General features: G+C 35.2%; 1 protein-coding gene across 1 annotated transcript in view; it reads left to right on the top strand.

Annotated features, from left to right (window-relative positions):
- Window positions 1-16,239, top strand: part of Fancd2 (Fanconi anemia complementation group D2) — a 46,070-nt gene that overhangs the window by 15,703 nt on the left and 14,128 nt on the right. The window contains exons 4-7 of the mRNA XM_089093882.1: window positions 1,622-1,825; window positions 4,512-4,704; window positions 5,867-6,082; window positions 10,306-12,966. Coding sequence (XP_088950008.1) covers window positions 1,622-1,825; window positions 4,512-4,704; window positions 5,867-6,082; window positions 10,306-12,966 — 3,274 coding nt within the window. The remainder of the gene's footprint in view (window positions 1-1,621; window positions 1,826-4,511; window positions 4,705-5,866; window positions 6,083-10,305; window positions 12,967-16,239) is intronic.

The raw sequence follows: 16,239 nt of genomic DNA, 5'->3' as shown, positions 1-16,239 counted from the left end.
TAGTAACATTCATAGGAGTTTCCGTGTTGAAGTGTGTTAAATTAAAAGAAGATATATGACTTTTTGTTTTATAACTGGGATTCTTACCCTGCATTTTTAAACTCAGTATGCTCTGTCGATTAGTTCATTCTATTTTTGTATCTTATTAGGTTAGGAAATAACTGAGAAATTTCTTTTTCTCCCATGACGCGCTATTCTCCCTTTTCTTACTTTTAGAAATACAAATAAAATGAAACTACTGTAATCCATATGTCATACATGTCTAAAAACTCTTACTTTCAGGTTTCCTCTTGTTGGGCTTCTACTACCCAACACGTGGTAAACTGTAGGGTTGTAAATAAAAATTGGTAGCTAGAAAAATCGTACACTGATACATAGACTAATAGAGACTTCCCTCAACAGAAACACTTTTGATTGATTATCTTGTGATTGATAGCGTGAAATAGGTAGCCTCTGTAATTAGCTGCTTGGAGACTGAATGTGAAGTCGAAAGTGCTTTGGAGCTCCGAAAGTGTTTGAATTGGGTAGAAAAATACCTTCAGCCAAAGATTTTTCGCTGGGAAATGTCTGAAACTGAATTGGAAATTTGAGGATCATAGATTTTTGCTTTCTTATAAAATTTGTGGCTGCAAATATGTAGCCACGGTGAAATGTCATAAAAGAATAAAAAAAAATAATAAAAGTTTGAAGAAATAATTCACGAAATATTTTGTTCTTGCGTTCATTCAGTCTTATTAGGGAGTTAGACTTTAAACTGTTATAGGAGCCTCATTTCTAACACGCTCTGCTTTTAACTTAATATACACAGAAGGATATTCCCTAAAGAATAAGAATTATGAGAAAATCACATTTTTTTGCAAACCAAGAAAAAGAATATATGTTTAAAAATTGTATGCTATTTCAGAAAACAATCTAATCTACTCTTAAATTAGTTCATAAAACAAGGACATTCTCTAAAACATAAGGACTATAACAGAAAAGTCACAAACTAATATTCTCGTCATCCCATTTCTTTGCAAATCGCTAAATAATTTGTTTCTTTATTCATTCTGTGCCATAAGAGAGTTAATCTTTAAATCTTTGATGAGACCTCGTTTTTAGACCGCTGTTTAAAGATCGTGAAAATAATGTTTAGCGCACGCGCGCGCGCAAAAAAAAAAATCATTTTTTACATACTGTCCTAAGGTTATGTCGATGACGTTAACTTAAAGTGTTGACTATTTTGGAAGTCTTTCTGCTCTTAACCGTGTACATACTGGAAGATATTCCCTAGAAAATAATGAGAATAAAAAAATCGCGAACTAATAGTGTCATGATCACTATGTTTTTTTTTTGCAAATCACCAAAAAGTTTTTTTTTTTTATTTGTTCAATATCAAAAGGCAGTTAGACTTTAAATCGTTTTGAAAACCTCATATGTAACATGGTGTCTAATGATTTACTTACAATACACACTATTTCGGAAAAATTCTTACAGTCAACTTTTTCAATACTGCAAAAAATCCCTTAAAATAAGGGTTTAAAGCAGAAAAAATCCCAGAAAATAAAATTCTTTTAGACATTTGTTTTAGAAATATTTCTATTATTTAAGCAGCGGTTGGCTGAATTTATTGCCATTTCAGGTTTATTGGGAAGCCGAGAAAGATAACAATGATGCTTGTGAGTAACATGCGCTATCTACCCCGGACTATGGACCCTAAAGCGATGAGTTCTCGTCTTAGGCAGCTAATATCAGTTGTACCCAGTGATTTTCAAGCAGAAGTTATTGCCTATATACCTTCGTTATGTATACAGACAGAACAGAGTGAAATGGCAGCTTTTCTTAGGTAAGTAAATAGAACTCAAGTTCTTTAGGAATTTAAGTATCTAGAACTTGGTAAGTGTAATCTTGAGTGATTGAAGTATTTTAACAAGTTAAATCTTATATTAGCCTGGAATTCATTTCGAAACTGTCTTTTTTGATCGCAATTTGGTCTTTTTTTCGTTAGATCTTTTTTTGAAGAGCAACTTTTTTTCGTTAGATCTTTTTTTGAAGAGCAACTTTTTTTCGTTAGATCTTTTTTTGAAGAGCAACTTTTTTTCGTTAGATCTTTTTTTGAAGAGCAACTTTTTTTCGTCAGATCTTTTTTTGAAGAGCAACTTTTTTTCGTTAGATCTTTTTTTGAAGAGCAACATTTTCACGAAACTCCTGCTCACCTAGCGCACATTAAGAACCTTAAGCTTTAACTTTAACCTTTAACTTCTTACCTTAAGAAACTTAAGTTCTTTATGAACTTAAGAACGTACAATTGTAAGAACTAAGTAAATGTTACCTTGAACGACCGGATATCAAGCATCGAAACGCTTTTGCAATATAATTATTATATTAGCCTGCAATTAATTTTAAAACTGTCTTTCTTGATCGCAATTTATAGGTCTTAAAGAATGGATTTCGGGACAAAGTTTTTCTGAAGCAGTGTTTCTGAAGTCTGAAGTCTGTTTTTCTGAAGTCTGAGTTCATCCTTGCTATTAACAGTTTTCATTACCTTGTTTTCAAAATATTGTATTTGGATATGACTGTGTTTCATTGGTTTTGTATACCCCTATGTGTAACCAAGTGAAAAATAGAATAGAAAATGATGACCTGTGCTTTTTATCAGGGCAGAATTTATATCTTTGGTGATCCTAGGCTCAAGCAATTTTTTCGGGGAGACACAGAGATTTACGAAGAAATCCCCGAAAATTCGGGGATAGTGAAAGCCCTGAACAGAAGGCAACTAATGAATGATGCGCCAAAAGAATTACAAGAGAGAGGTAATACCGAGCTCTCAGCTGCCACTCTTGGGAGATACCTGATAGTGATAAGCGGATACGGAATTCCTGTGTTGCTTTAAAATCAATTTTCTGTAAATAAGCAGCGCAGCATGAAAGTGTACTTGGCACTTTGACTATTAATCACATCAGTCCAGTTTTTGTTAAGAAAAGAAGATCGCTCAGTGTTTTTTTTCCGCCCCTTGGCCCGGGCCTATTGGGCCTGTGCGTAAATCCTGGCCTGTTTTTGATACAAATTAAACCTGTAAATGCTTTATTAGCTACCCTGTTTACGGAAGAAAACTACTATTTTCATATCCCGAAAATTCCCAAATGATTTTACACATTTTTTATGATTTTATCAGTTTTATACAAATTTTGATAGAAACTGTGCTCTACTCTTGTCTCCAAGCAGAGTAAAACGAGAGGGCTTCGTCCATTCCATCGACAGATGAACATGAGGTAAAATATATTTCTTCAAAGAATCTAATGCTAAAACACAGGTTCACGTGGACATATGACTCGTTCAGCTTTCATCCTCGTGAAAATGGGCCCTAAGGTAGCAGGTTCATTACGACCAAAAGCGAGTTCTCTCACCTCTTTTGTGATCTGGTTGAAGCTTCTTCTTGATTATAGGTCAGTCAATTCGGTCAGGACTGACAGCACATATTAAAAACAACAAGAAAAAATCTAGTAGATTAGTTTGTTTTAGTATCTCAATCACCACTGTAAAAAGTATTTCATCATATAGACAAGGAAGGCTAGAGTCCAAAATTACAGTTAACAGTTCATGAATTTTTGGCTTGGAGCCAAGGGCTTTGAGGATTCTAGTTTGTCATCAAGAATGAAAATCAAGGAAGATATGTCGAATGACTTCATCAGCACAGAAGCAATTGTGATTTAGGGGAGAAGGGAAAATCCCTTAATTAAGTAGGTCTCTCTTTAGCTGAAGGGCTCCTGATTTCAGTCTGAAATATATTAGTGCCTGAACTCTTGAAGAGGAAGATTATATTCTTAGTCTGTTTTTATTCCTTTGTGTTGAGGCTCAAGCCTTGAATGCCAACATATCTGCTATCTCACAATATTTAATATTTTTATGGCCAGGTATGTGTTACAAATACAGAAAATTGCCCTGGAGATGTAGTTTTAGCAGCTGTCTTTTGATTATTTTTCGGTTGATGTCATCATCAAATCTATTAATTTTTTGAAGAAGGGGTATTGCAGATTGCAAATCAGTAAAAAAAAAAGAAGAAAAATGAGACAGATTGCTACTGTTGATAATGATAATTAAGGAAAGCTGGATGATAGTCAGCTCTGTGTATAAACTGGAAATATGAAATGTCATGATGAAGATGATATTTGTATAAAATAATGTTATATAGCTATTTTTATCCGTGTAGCTTACTTAAAAAATAAAAATTATATGATTATTTTCGAGTGTTTTAATTAAAGAATACAATAGTGAAATTTCGTTGAATAAAAAAAAAAACGTTAGAGTCTAGGAAAATCCAGTAGATGTGAATATGAATTTGCGAGTGCTTAGGATAAGAGTCCATATTTTAATGCAAATTAACATGAGAACGCAATAATCATGTAAGGCCTGAGGTCTGGCCCACGGAAAGCGAGTTTCATTTGCGAAGGCCCAATGCCCTAGGAAGCAAAGGGAAGGCAGGCAAAGAGAGAATGAACCTTCATGCTAATACTACTCTCTTTATTTTCTAGTGGGTTATTGTTTGAAAATGACCATTTAACTGGCCCCATTCTTGGAACTCTTGCGGAGTTGTATATAAAAGGAGATGAAATGAAGACTGTATATAAAGATATACTGAAGAGACTTGGTTCCCTAGAACTTGAAACATTGCCAAATGCAATACAATTTATACTTCAGGATGTTACGGAGACTGATTTCAAGGAGGTGAGTGTTTTATATACCCATGTTAGATATTAAAAAGTGGTATTAAGGAGGTAGGCATAAGATGCCTCCTCGAGGAGTGGACTGGTGGACATTTTAGTAGGTTTTAGTTTCGAGTATTTACAAAGGGATGGAAAAACAACCAAATTCTAGACTCTTTTAGAGTCTAGAAAAATATTTCTAGACTCTAAAAGTGAGTAAAGTTATATCGAGTAACCGCAGGTGATTGAGATATCCTCTTGGCAAAATGTAGATGATCGGTTTTATGAGTATTTTTCTATGTGCCTCTACACCAGCTGTCAATAAATATGAAAACCATTTCGTTTTCAATAAATATGCAATTCATTCTGCCCACAAAGAGAAAGTCCATCGAGTTTGCCTAAAATAGTGCTCAAGGAGGTTTCTGTCTACAAAATACTAGTGTCTTTGGAAATCACTTTTCATTTGGTGAAAATTTATCTTAGAAATGGGCTAAGTTTGTACTCTTTCTTAACTTGAATTGGCAAACTTTGGCGAAATTCTTAATCCACTAGCCACTCCCTTGCGTCAAATCTAGCCTGATCAGGCTAGAAGCCGTTTGTAAATAATTTTTCTGCTACGTTTCAGGGTTGTCGGGTTACTCCCTGTCTCCCAAAACTATGTGAAAGTCCTTGTGTTTTATGTTTTTTTTTCGTTTGTGTTAGCACCTACAACCCAGAGTTTTCAGTTGATTTAAGCGTATGGGAGGTTGTTCAACGACCTCCCTGATCGAATCAGGACAGCAACGACCTTTGAGCAACAACAATTTAAGTTCTGGCTTGGTGCAAAAACGAGCTGGGTCTTAATTTGATGTGAAAAGTAGCTAAGTTTGAAACGGGCTTAGTCCACGCTTGGTGCAAAATCTAGCCAATTCTTGGCTAGATTTTAGCCAAGTTAAACATCAAAGTTAAAAACATAACTTTGATGTCGCACCTTTTGCTCTTTCATCAAATTGACTTTGTAGGGAATGCAACAATAAATTACACGAACAATACAAGTGTCGAGATTCTAAGGGAGAGAGCATGGACGTCACGGTTTCCCGCTTATATGCTTAAGCTAGTAGTATCGGAGCAGGATTGGCAGTGTAATTATTGGATTGGGTTTTCGATTTTGAATTTGTTGGATTTATTTGTAGTTGCTCTTTTAGGTTATTGGTAAAACAAGGGATGTATTGAATGATAAATTTTCGGAAAAGATGAATTTGAACGAGTCACTTGTCCCATCGACTTTATCTGAACCGCAAAGGACGCAAAGACCGGCAGGTAGTCAATTCAATTCGAAGCAAAGCCTTGAAGTGATCATATTGGATACGTTGGATTTGTGCTTTAAGCTGAATTTCTCTCTCACTAAAAGTTGGCTCAAGGTCAGTTGATATCCTTAATAGAGGTAATATTTTTGCTTCATGAGTGACAAATCTGAGCTTTGATAATCTCGACTGCGGTAATTCTAAACGTGCTGCAGTGCGCTTTTTTTAAAAACTAGATTTACAGTGTACCTACTTACTTCCAGCGACCTCTATCGATTGGTCTAATCTGGTTTCCCCTGTCTTATTTGGGTTTACTATATTTACGAGTTTTTTTTTGCGAATCGAGTTATATCCCGTCTTTACATTAATATAAAGACCTAGAAAATAAAGCTGTGGATATCATAGTTTACCCGTAAATGGATCAACAGTGGACATCTACTTTGAGACAGTTAATTAGATGGCGATGTTGTATTAATATCATTATTATTATTAGTGGTATGATTATTGTTGTTATTATCATTATCATTGTTATTATTTACTACTTTTATTGGTATTATAATTGTTGTTATTATTAGTGGTAATATTAATGTTGTTATTATTATTTTTATTATCATTATTATTATTGTATCAGTATTATTATCAGTGTTATTAATATTATTGTTGTTGTTATCATTATTCTCATTGTTATTGTTATTAGATACACTTTGGAGCCATAAAACAAAACGCTCAAAAACTGGCTTTTAAAAGCAGTAATAGAAAGCTTCTAAAAACTTTTCTTTTGCTTTTCCACTCTTTATAAAATCTTATTTTCCCCTTTGTCATTTTGGTCTGTGTTGTCAGGATTTTTTTTTTTCATTTAAACTGTGAATCGATGATTCGTTGTCGAACCAATCATTAATTTTATTTGTATTTTTTTATTGTTTTGTAGGTTTTTCTGTTTTTCTCTCTGTTTCCTTTTCTATTATTATTCTTGTTACTTCCTCTTTTTTTCGAGCTAGTAAGATGAATCGGGATGAATGATAGCCTGTCGCTTTTTCAAGCTTATGTTTTGCTTTAGTGTGACTTGTTGTCATATTGGCTTTTGCTACCCCGAGCGTTGAATTGGGGGACCACAGTCAATACTTTTAGTTAGCCATTCTCTAGATTATATATAATTTATTGGAGGAAGGTGGTAAAGGTGAATTTTTCCACGGAACCAACATTGCTTGAAATGGTCCTGCTCTTGTCAAATGGGGGAGGGTGAACAAAATACAGGCCTACTAGATTTTTTTTCAGCCCTACCCTAGATTTTTTTTTTTTTAATGAGATACTTGAAAGGGAGTCGGATTCCAGGTTTGTGGTTATGACATACTTAATTTTTACGGGCCTGGTTTGGATTCAATCCTGATAAGATCCCAGTGCTGTTCAAAACACAATTGTGTTTGTCCCTATTTTTCTTTATTCTTCTAATTATATTCTTTATTCTAATTTGGTAGTTTTTATACGAATTGATTGCATCCCTACAAAAATGAAACTTCAGGAAAAAACAATATCCTTTTCTTGGTTTTCTTTTTCCTTTTCCGTTTTTCCCTTTTCATGGTTTGCTTAGTTTTGATAAACACCAAGAAAAAATTCCTGTTGAAATTAACCCATTCAAGCAAGAACCGAAGTTTTCTTTCGTCTTCATGCATGTAGAATTTTATTTTAATTTTAATTCGTAGAAGAATTTTAATTCTTTTGGATGGGACTGGGCTCAGGAAATAAAATTTGATCATACTTTTTTTGTATTAATTTTATTATTATTATTATCATTCTTTTTAAATACTAGCAACAAATAGAAAGAACAGGGATTTTTTTTCCCTTAAGACAGTGGAACCTTTACCCTAAATGAATATTTCAACCCTATTTCCAAGGGCCGTCCTCAGAAAAACAAATGAAAATATGAAAGAAACTCACATTAAGATATGACCATTAAAACTAAAAACTTTTTAAAACAGTCTTAGCATCCTTACTACAGGGAAATTCAATCAGGACTCAGTCCTGGTTCAGAAAATCATCACTGTCTATTAAAAGGATTTTATCCCTATTTGAACTTTTATTTATCGTCATGGAAAGGCAGTGTGGTCTCCGAAATTATGTATTTCTGTTATTTCTTTATTCTTCCTTTTTTTCTTCCTTTTTTCTTTATTCTTGCTTTTTTCTTTGCTGTATGGTTTATTTATACTGAAGACTGGGCATAAAATTTTAGGCCGCTATAGAAAGGTACATAACCTCAGATCTAGATCAGGTGTTTTTTTAGGCTGCAATACTAGAGACTCTTGGTGAATTTATAGAAACCAGGATTGTGTGTTTGTGATTCTAATGTGTTTGTGTTACTGATTATGTTTTTGTGTTTGTGAAACTTGCAGAAGGGTGGCTTAAAACTTTTGACTCACTTTGGCTTCCTTTATATTTGAATATATCCTTCTATCTTTATTCCTCCTTTATTTTTTTGTTTTGTATCTTTTTTCATTCTTTTTTCTTTGTTTTATATTCTATTTCTACTGATTCCGGTATGAAACATTCAGGTTTCTATAGAATGGTATATGAATTCTGGTCTGAACTCGAGGTTGTTTAGTAGTAGTAGTAGTAAAAGCAATTTATTATAAAAAAAAAAATCACGAAACGATAACGAACGTTAAACGTTAAATATAATTCTTCAATGAAGACGTGTCCGTTGCTGTGTAATTTTGCTGCAATTGATCTTTCTCTGTTGTTTTGTGTACAGTCTTTCTACATTCGCTGATTGGAGTTTCGTTTATTATTTTTTTTCTCACTCTTTTTGCTTCCAGTTTCAGTTCAGTTAGTGATAGGTTATAATTAGATGGCCCTTACATATTTTTATCTTTAAAAACTAATTTTACCGGTAGAACAATATTTATATTTAAAAAATATTTACCAAATGTCGTGATTTAAAAATATTTAGACGGCTATCGATAAGATAAAAATTCCTATGACTTGTTTTTGTTCCTTGCCAACTCTCTTGCTTGAGTCTCTATTACTTTTAGTGTTCTCTAGTTGAAATACTCTCTTTAAGATTCTCTTGATATATTTTATTTAAGATTATGCTTGATTATTTAGTAATTCTCACAAAGAATGCTGATCTGAGACAGATTTTTGACGCAAATCAGGAAACAATAATGGACGTTAAACGTTAAACATAATTCTTCAATGAAGACGTGCCCGTTGCTGTGTAATTTTGCTGCAATTGCTCTTTCTCCTTTTTTGTGCACAGTCTTTCTACTTTTGATTATTGGAGTTTCCTTATTATTTTTTTTTCTTGCTCTCTTCGCTTCCAGTTTTAGTTCAACTCATGAAATGGTATAAATAGATGGTTCTGACATATTTTTATCTGTGGCAGCAAAGTCGATTGACCCCTACTTTGCATTGCGGGAATTGGGGCTCGATTCCAAATGCCGCAAGGCTGGTTGCCGGTGTATTCCTATACACGGTGTATTTCTATACACCAATACACCGGCGTATAGACCCAAAAACTAAACACCGGTGTATTCCTGTAAATAAGACCCAACAACTGAAGTGTCGATTTGACGCTCTATGTGCCATCAATGGCTCTTGAAGATCTTTGTCTTTTAATGTTTTTCATTAGAATTTTGCTTGTTTTATATTTGTTTTAGCTTACATAACTTAACAAAGACATAACGACTTTTACAAACAAAACAAACATGTTTGTTATATTTGTTTTGGAATTTTTGTTTCAGAATTTTGAAAACAAAATTCTTACAGCAGACAAAATGATAAGAAACATAATGATAAAGAACAATATATATTTTTGTAATTGTAATCAAAATTTCCCAGAAAATTGAAAAATCGTTGTTTTTTTTTGGGAGGGGGGGGGAGGTGTTAGGCACCGAGCAGCTATTTGCCCTCTCAAATTTCGAAGGTATTATGATTTTTTTGTTTTTCCATATTGTTTGAGTACATTTTTTGTAACTCAGAAATTACGCATGGGGAAAGAAAAAGGAAGCCTTTAGGGCCAAACTGGCAATGGAAACCCACAAAATTTACAACGCTTCTCATATTTTCTGCATAATTCACGAATTGTTTGGCTTATAATCTTTGCCTCTCCTTCGGAAAAAATTAAATCCCTCAGTACTTGCCTCAAGTCCGAGAATTTTGAAAATATTGCACAGTCGTTTCTTTTCCAGAAACCAGAAACCTGGATTAAATTAAAGGCGCATAAAAAAGAAAATTTAATGAGGTTCTTTGTGGTCGCAGCAGTTGCTGCATTAGACGTGATAAAGAGCAAACACTAAACGCAATATTATATAAATGTCTACAACGTAATTTTTTTTCTATTACAGATCATTACTTCCATGATTGAAGTTGCAAGTGTCACCTCCTTCGATATACTCACGCTTATTAACATGTTTTCCTTCGTTGATCTTCGAAAAAAAGTTGAAAGCCTTTTGAAAAGTAAAATAAAAAGTGGTTCAATTCCTCTGAAGTTGATTAAAGCTACATTTGTCAACCATATTTCAGCAATCACCAGCGAAAGGATTTCTACATGTTTAAAACTTGGTGAACAATTTTTGCACTCCAATGACTGTGAAGTTGCTGCTGCTGGTGCAATTATATTGAAATCAATATTTCCAATTGACAACAGCTTTATTACGCAAGAGGTTATGGTAATTACTTGCAGAGCTATTGAGTATCTATCGGATGATTATCCAGTAGAACTGCTCATGGAATTGATTCTTAAAGATAATAGAAAAGTCATGAAATTTGCTGTTTTTTTCACAAATCTGTTTCGTGGCTTTCAAAACTACAGTCTTTTGAAAGTGAGAAAGATAATGGATGTTCTATCTCAGCTAGCTTTCATTCATGGCAGTGAAAACAGTCAACTGAGTAATGATATTTTTATAATCATAAGAAAGTATTTAAATAGTTGTAATCGAAAATTGAGAAAGACTGGAATTATTACAGCACTAATGACAGTTAGAGGCTTGGCATTTACCGAATATGATGACTCAGATAGCAGTTCAAGTAGTAACAGCTCCAGTGCAGCTGAGCGCAGAAAGACAAATGTCAAAAAGGCTATAGAATTGCTATCAGATACTAGAAAATCTGTTGAAAAGTGTACTGAGTATGAGGGACTCTTCTTTGATGAGCTTGCTTTTATAGTTCAACACAAGTCTCTGCATAAGGATTTGCTGAAAAAAATACAGGAAGACATGGCTGAAGATTTCATAGATAGGTTTATTGTAACAGCTGATAGTGGAGTTGACGAACTCCACGATGTCGTTCCACTGACAAGACTATTCGCTTTGGAAGACTGCGATGTTACTTTAAACATCGGGCCCTGTGTATGTAAAGATGTGGGCCAACCACAAAATACGGTTTTCTTATTATCCCCTATGCTTAGACTATATCAGGCGGTGGAAACTGCTCTTGATAGTAACAAGAGATCTCTAAGATCAATTGATCAGTTATTATCTTGTGGTGTGTTTTTACCGAATGAAGAAGCTGTTGAAAATTTTCCTTCTGCTTCTTCCAGAGAAAAGGAAATAATTATTACGTCATATTTTCATTGCCTTAACTATTTCAGAGAAATAATAAACGGTTTTGCGAGGCTGAAAAGTGAGCTAATCCGTTCTATGGTTTTAAAAAGGGTGTCAAATGTTATCCACATTGAAGGGGTTCTCACCAAGCTCCTGCCTCGATTTCCTAGATATGTACCTCCATTAGCCCAGTATTGGATTGACGTCGAATTTGTTTTGCCCTCCCCAAACAGTTCCAGAAAAAAAGCTACTGAACCTGCTTCTAAAAAGGCCAAAGTTGATGTCAACACTGCTCCTCAAACGAAGAAAAAGTCAACTGAAGAAAAAGAAGTTAAAATTGAATTTAGTTATTACAAAGAATTTGTTCGTGAGCTAGACATGCATGTGGTTATACTGTTTCGAACTGGCTTTGAATTAGATGAAAATTTGATTTTGAGAGAGGATTTGATAAAACTTTGTCCAAAGCAACTACTTTGGCTTACAGATGAAATTTTGCCAAAGTTACACCATGTTCTGTCACCTAAAATGAAATTTGGTCGTAAAAAACCAACTGGACGGTTTGTTAATGTAGAAATACTTGAACCAGCAGCAATTGTGAAAATAAATCTTAAGGGTGCCGCAGCATTGCAACAGCGTAATATGCCATCGATTTTTGACGCTATTGAAAAGTGTTATCAGTATTTCCAGTCCTTAGTGACGGAATCTGATTTGGATCAAAGCTCTGTTTTGAATGATGACTCGCCAATCATAGGCAATTGTTTGACGAATTGTCTTGGAATTTTATCCACTTTGATTAGCTGGAATGGCCTTATTAACAAGGACAATTTTCTTCTTGCTAAGGAATTCCTTGTAGCTACTGCCCAGAGACTAGACCCGAAAGTGGAGATCAAATCGAGGACTGTTGATTTAGCCAATTTAGCTCTGAGATACTTTTCAAACTATACGACAACCCTGCCATATATTCAATGTGCCAAGTATCAGTGTACAATATTGTCAAACATTGGTAAATTGGCGCCTTTAACTAACCATAAGACGGTTGTAGAGAGTGTGTATTCACAGCATTTGAAAAAGGAATGGAAAGGTGTTGACGGGTTTAAAGACCGCGGTGCTGCTTATAATCAAGCACTCGAGTATCTCCTTGATTGCAACTTCAAGGTCATTGATGAGCCGTTTGTTTATCTGGAAGAGATTATTTTCGGGTCAATGGAAGAAGTTGTAAATGCTTCGGAAAAGAATTATACAGCAGTAGAACTTCCTACTTTGTCAAAACATACGTTGCATACCTATTACAAATGCCACTTTGCCTTTTTGATATCCTACCTGAGAGAATATTGCACGAAAGAAGAGGCACCATCCGCTGCAGATCAGCTGCAACTGTGGGGTAAAGCCATCAAACTGTTCAAATATCTAGTTCAAGTTGCTTCAGCTCTTAAATTGCGACATTACTTGGCTGCATGTCTGAAGGTAAGCTACTGATTTTTGTTATTAGATATTTCGAAAACTTTACCAAGCTAGTTATTGTTCTAATTTCTGGCATATTCTCGTTTCTATATCTGATATCCCTATTCCTGTTGTGGGCATAGGCAAAACTTAAAATACCAATAACATAAAAAAAAAGAAATATTTTTTCTACTGGCCCATATTAGGTCTATTCACATCTGAAAACGGCGATTTTCTGAAGATTTCTCCTTTGGTTGTTTCAAATCCATTAAGTTTTTAGGGAGGTGCCATGTTTTTGTCTGTGTTGCCACGTTGAACCGTGAATATAAATGGGCAAAACTACTTAGTTGAAATTGACAACGCTTCTTGTCCATATAAATTCAAAAATCAACAATATATTGATCCCCAAAGATCATAAAAATAAAGATAAGCTGTTTGTGGCCACTTGTTTTTAGTTGAATTTTTACCCACGTTTACTATTTTTAAATTTGGTGCTGCTACTACCAAAAACTGTATAACTGCTTATGGAATATTTAAGATATGTGTGGTTGTATAATTATCCATTTAACCTATTCGAACAGTTAAATTTCATTTTCGGTACTTTAAAGAACCATCAGATTTACGTATTTACTTGGGTCTTCCCACGCCTCATACTCTTCGGTATGAGTACCCTCGTATCGAATGCCTTCATTCAGGGTCTTTATAACTATTTGATTTCATCTACATTTATCTATAGGCTAGTAGGGGCAGCTTTTGCTACTAGTTCATTCAGATTATATTGAATGTCATCCTTAGAGACAGCGAGAGCTATATCGTGGGTGAACTTGCAATCTTGTAGTCGAAGCTCAGGGCTTAGTTGAGTGCCTTGTATAAAGTGGTAGGCTTGAATCCCAAAGTCAGTGAGTATTGCAAAGAATATCGAGGATAGCAAACATCGGAACTGCTGTGACAGACCACTTTCTGTCTGGACTGCACGCATCTGTGCAACATACAGGCATTAATCATGCTCACAATTCTTTGCAGACGTTTTCACTCGTTTCTTTTCACTTTTATATTGTTCTTTTAAACTATCATAGTATTGCCTATCAAAGTGCTGATTAGATGAATGGTGAGTATTTGTAAACAAGGATTTTCAGATCTCTTTGTTCCTGGATCAGCTGCCAAGTTCCATCACTGACCCATTCTTCCTTCTTCCGTTTCTTATAGCCAATGATCCTTAATACACTCTACATCCTTACTACACTCTACACTCGACATCCTTATATAATAACTGCTACATGCTTAATACACCCTGACAGAAATCTCCAGAGAGACTCTACACTCTCAGCACCGGAATCCTCGAGGCTCAAAGCAGCCAACTTGTTTTTTAGCGTTAGATATCTCATAACTGCTGGACTGTAACTGTTTACCGCACTGTAATTTTCCTCACGGCCTTAAGTTTTATTTTTAGACTTTGCTACAATTAATTGACGGTCCGAGAAACATTTGCTCGACGGTAGGCCCTAGCATCTTCAAGGCCCCTTTATCTACACTTGCTTAAGAGTACATGGTCGATCTGGTTTCGGGTGTTTCCACAGGATGAATTCCATGTAAATCGTTGAATATTTTTATGAGGAAACCATATACCCCTCACAATCAAGTCTTGAGTAGTATGAAAATATATTACACTTCTAATGATAACTCTCTGCAGCACCAAGCTGCCAGAGGCCAATACAGCTACGCACGGTCCTCCTCCATCCCAACTTATTCAACGCCTTCTTCTTTACACCCTCCTAGGAAGTTCTCATTTCCCTTAAATATTTCCTTACGAAATCCTCCCAAAGCAGCCGGGAGTGACCTGCTTTTCGTTTGGCCCTAGACACCTGGCCGAAAAGGCCAATCTTGGGAAATCTGTAATCCTTCAGCGGCAGAACGTGCGCTAACCATCTCAACCTTTCATTATATCCCTTAGAAAGCGAAATTGAACCCAGCCGAAAGTGACCTGCTTTTTGTTTGCCCTAGACGGCTGGCCAAAAAGGCCAATCTTTGGTAACCTATCACCCTTCATCTGCAGAACCTGCCCTAGCCATCTCAACCTTTCATTATAGATCTAGAAAACGAAATTGGACTCCACTTTTCGCACAGCCTATTGCTTCAGATACGGTCTGTCAATCTGTATCGCTTATTTCTCCAATTCCATGTGAGCTGATCACTGTTAGTGGATAATCCTGGTTGCAATCAACTATCGCATTGAAATCACCACACCCAACCAATATATCGTGTCTACGAGCCTTGTTGGTGACATCGCTTGGCAACTGATAAAAAGTGGCTTTATCAGAATCACTCGATTCGTTTATTAGTGCATACACGGCTATAACCATTATTTTGCTTGGGTTGTTGCAAAACGCGCTCGTAAGATGCGATCATTAATTGGTTTCCAGTCTAGAAAACACTTCCTCGCTGCCCCACTTAAAGCCAATGCCACACCAGCCGTTTTTGTACGCTCTTTTCCAGGATAAAAAAAAGGATAAATAAACGCATCCGTGATCTTTCTTCTGGAAAAAATACAAAATTCCACATTTTCACAGATAGGAGCTTGAAACCTCTCCAGTTATCACTTTTATGGGGTGTTTTCTCCTTTTTTTCGTAAATAAGGGGAATTTTCTCAGGATCGTAACTTTTGATGGGTAGGATAGTTACGTTTGACGTATTTTTTGGAGTCCGTTGATTTTGAATTGAAGTTATCAAGTATTTTGCAATAGGTTGCATAGGTTGCGTCAAGACGCTGGGTAATTGTAGACAGAGAAAAGCCAAGACAGATGAAGCTTGATGAAGCTTATATATTTAAAATCAGCATAATAATGCAATTCTTTTGATGTATCTATTGGTATCAAAATTTCGTGTTTAAGAGTTTTGGCTGCTATTGAGACGAGTCGCTCTTACTGTATAGTTCGTTAACAGGAACACATGATAGTTCTATCATTAGAGGGACCCAAACAGAATTCTTGTCTCAAATAATGTAGCCACATCTATCCGGTAAATTTTGATGGTTTTTATCAAATTATTTAACCAACCTGGCTGGGTGTCTGGGTTTATTGACCTAACATTCCAGAATCCAATGCGGAAAGAATCTTTCGTCGTCAAAAATCGTGTCCTTGGGCGTTCCAAATTCGGTAACTCGAGATCAATAAAATTTTCAAGGTCATTTGCTACCAGTTTTGTAAACTTAATTAACATATGTTTAACTCTTAGCTATTCTTAACCTAACTCTTAGCGTATTCTTGACTTAATTATTCATAACTAGAAATGGTGTAAAAG

This window comes from Artemia sp. Qi Xiang Cuo, chromosome 9, assembly GCF_049724085.1.
Source record: "Artemia sp. Qi Xiang Cuo chromosome 9, ASM4972408v1, whole genome shotgun sequence".
Classification (NCBI taxonomy): Eukaryota; Metazoa; Arthropoda; class Branchiopoda; order Anostraca; family Artemiidae; genus Artemia; species Artemia sp. Qi Xiang Cuo.
This window is presented reverse-complemented; position numbering and strand designations above follow the sequence as displayed.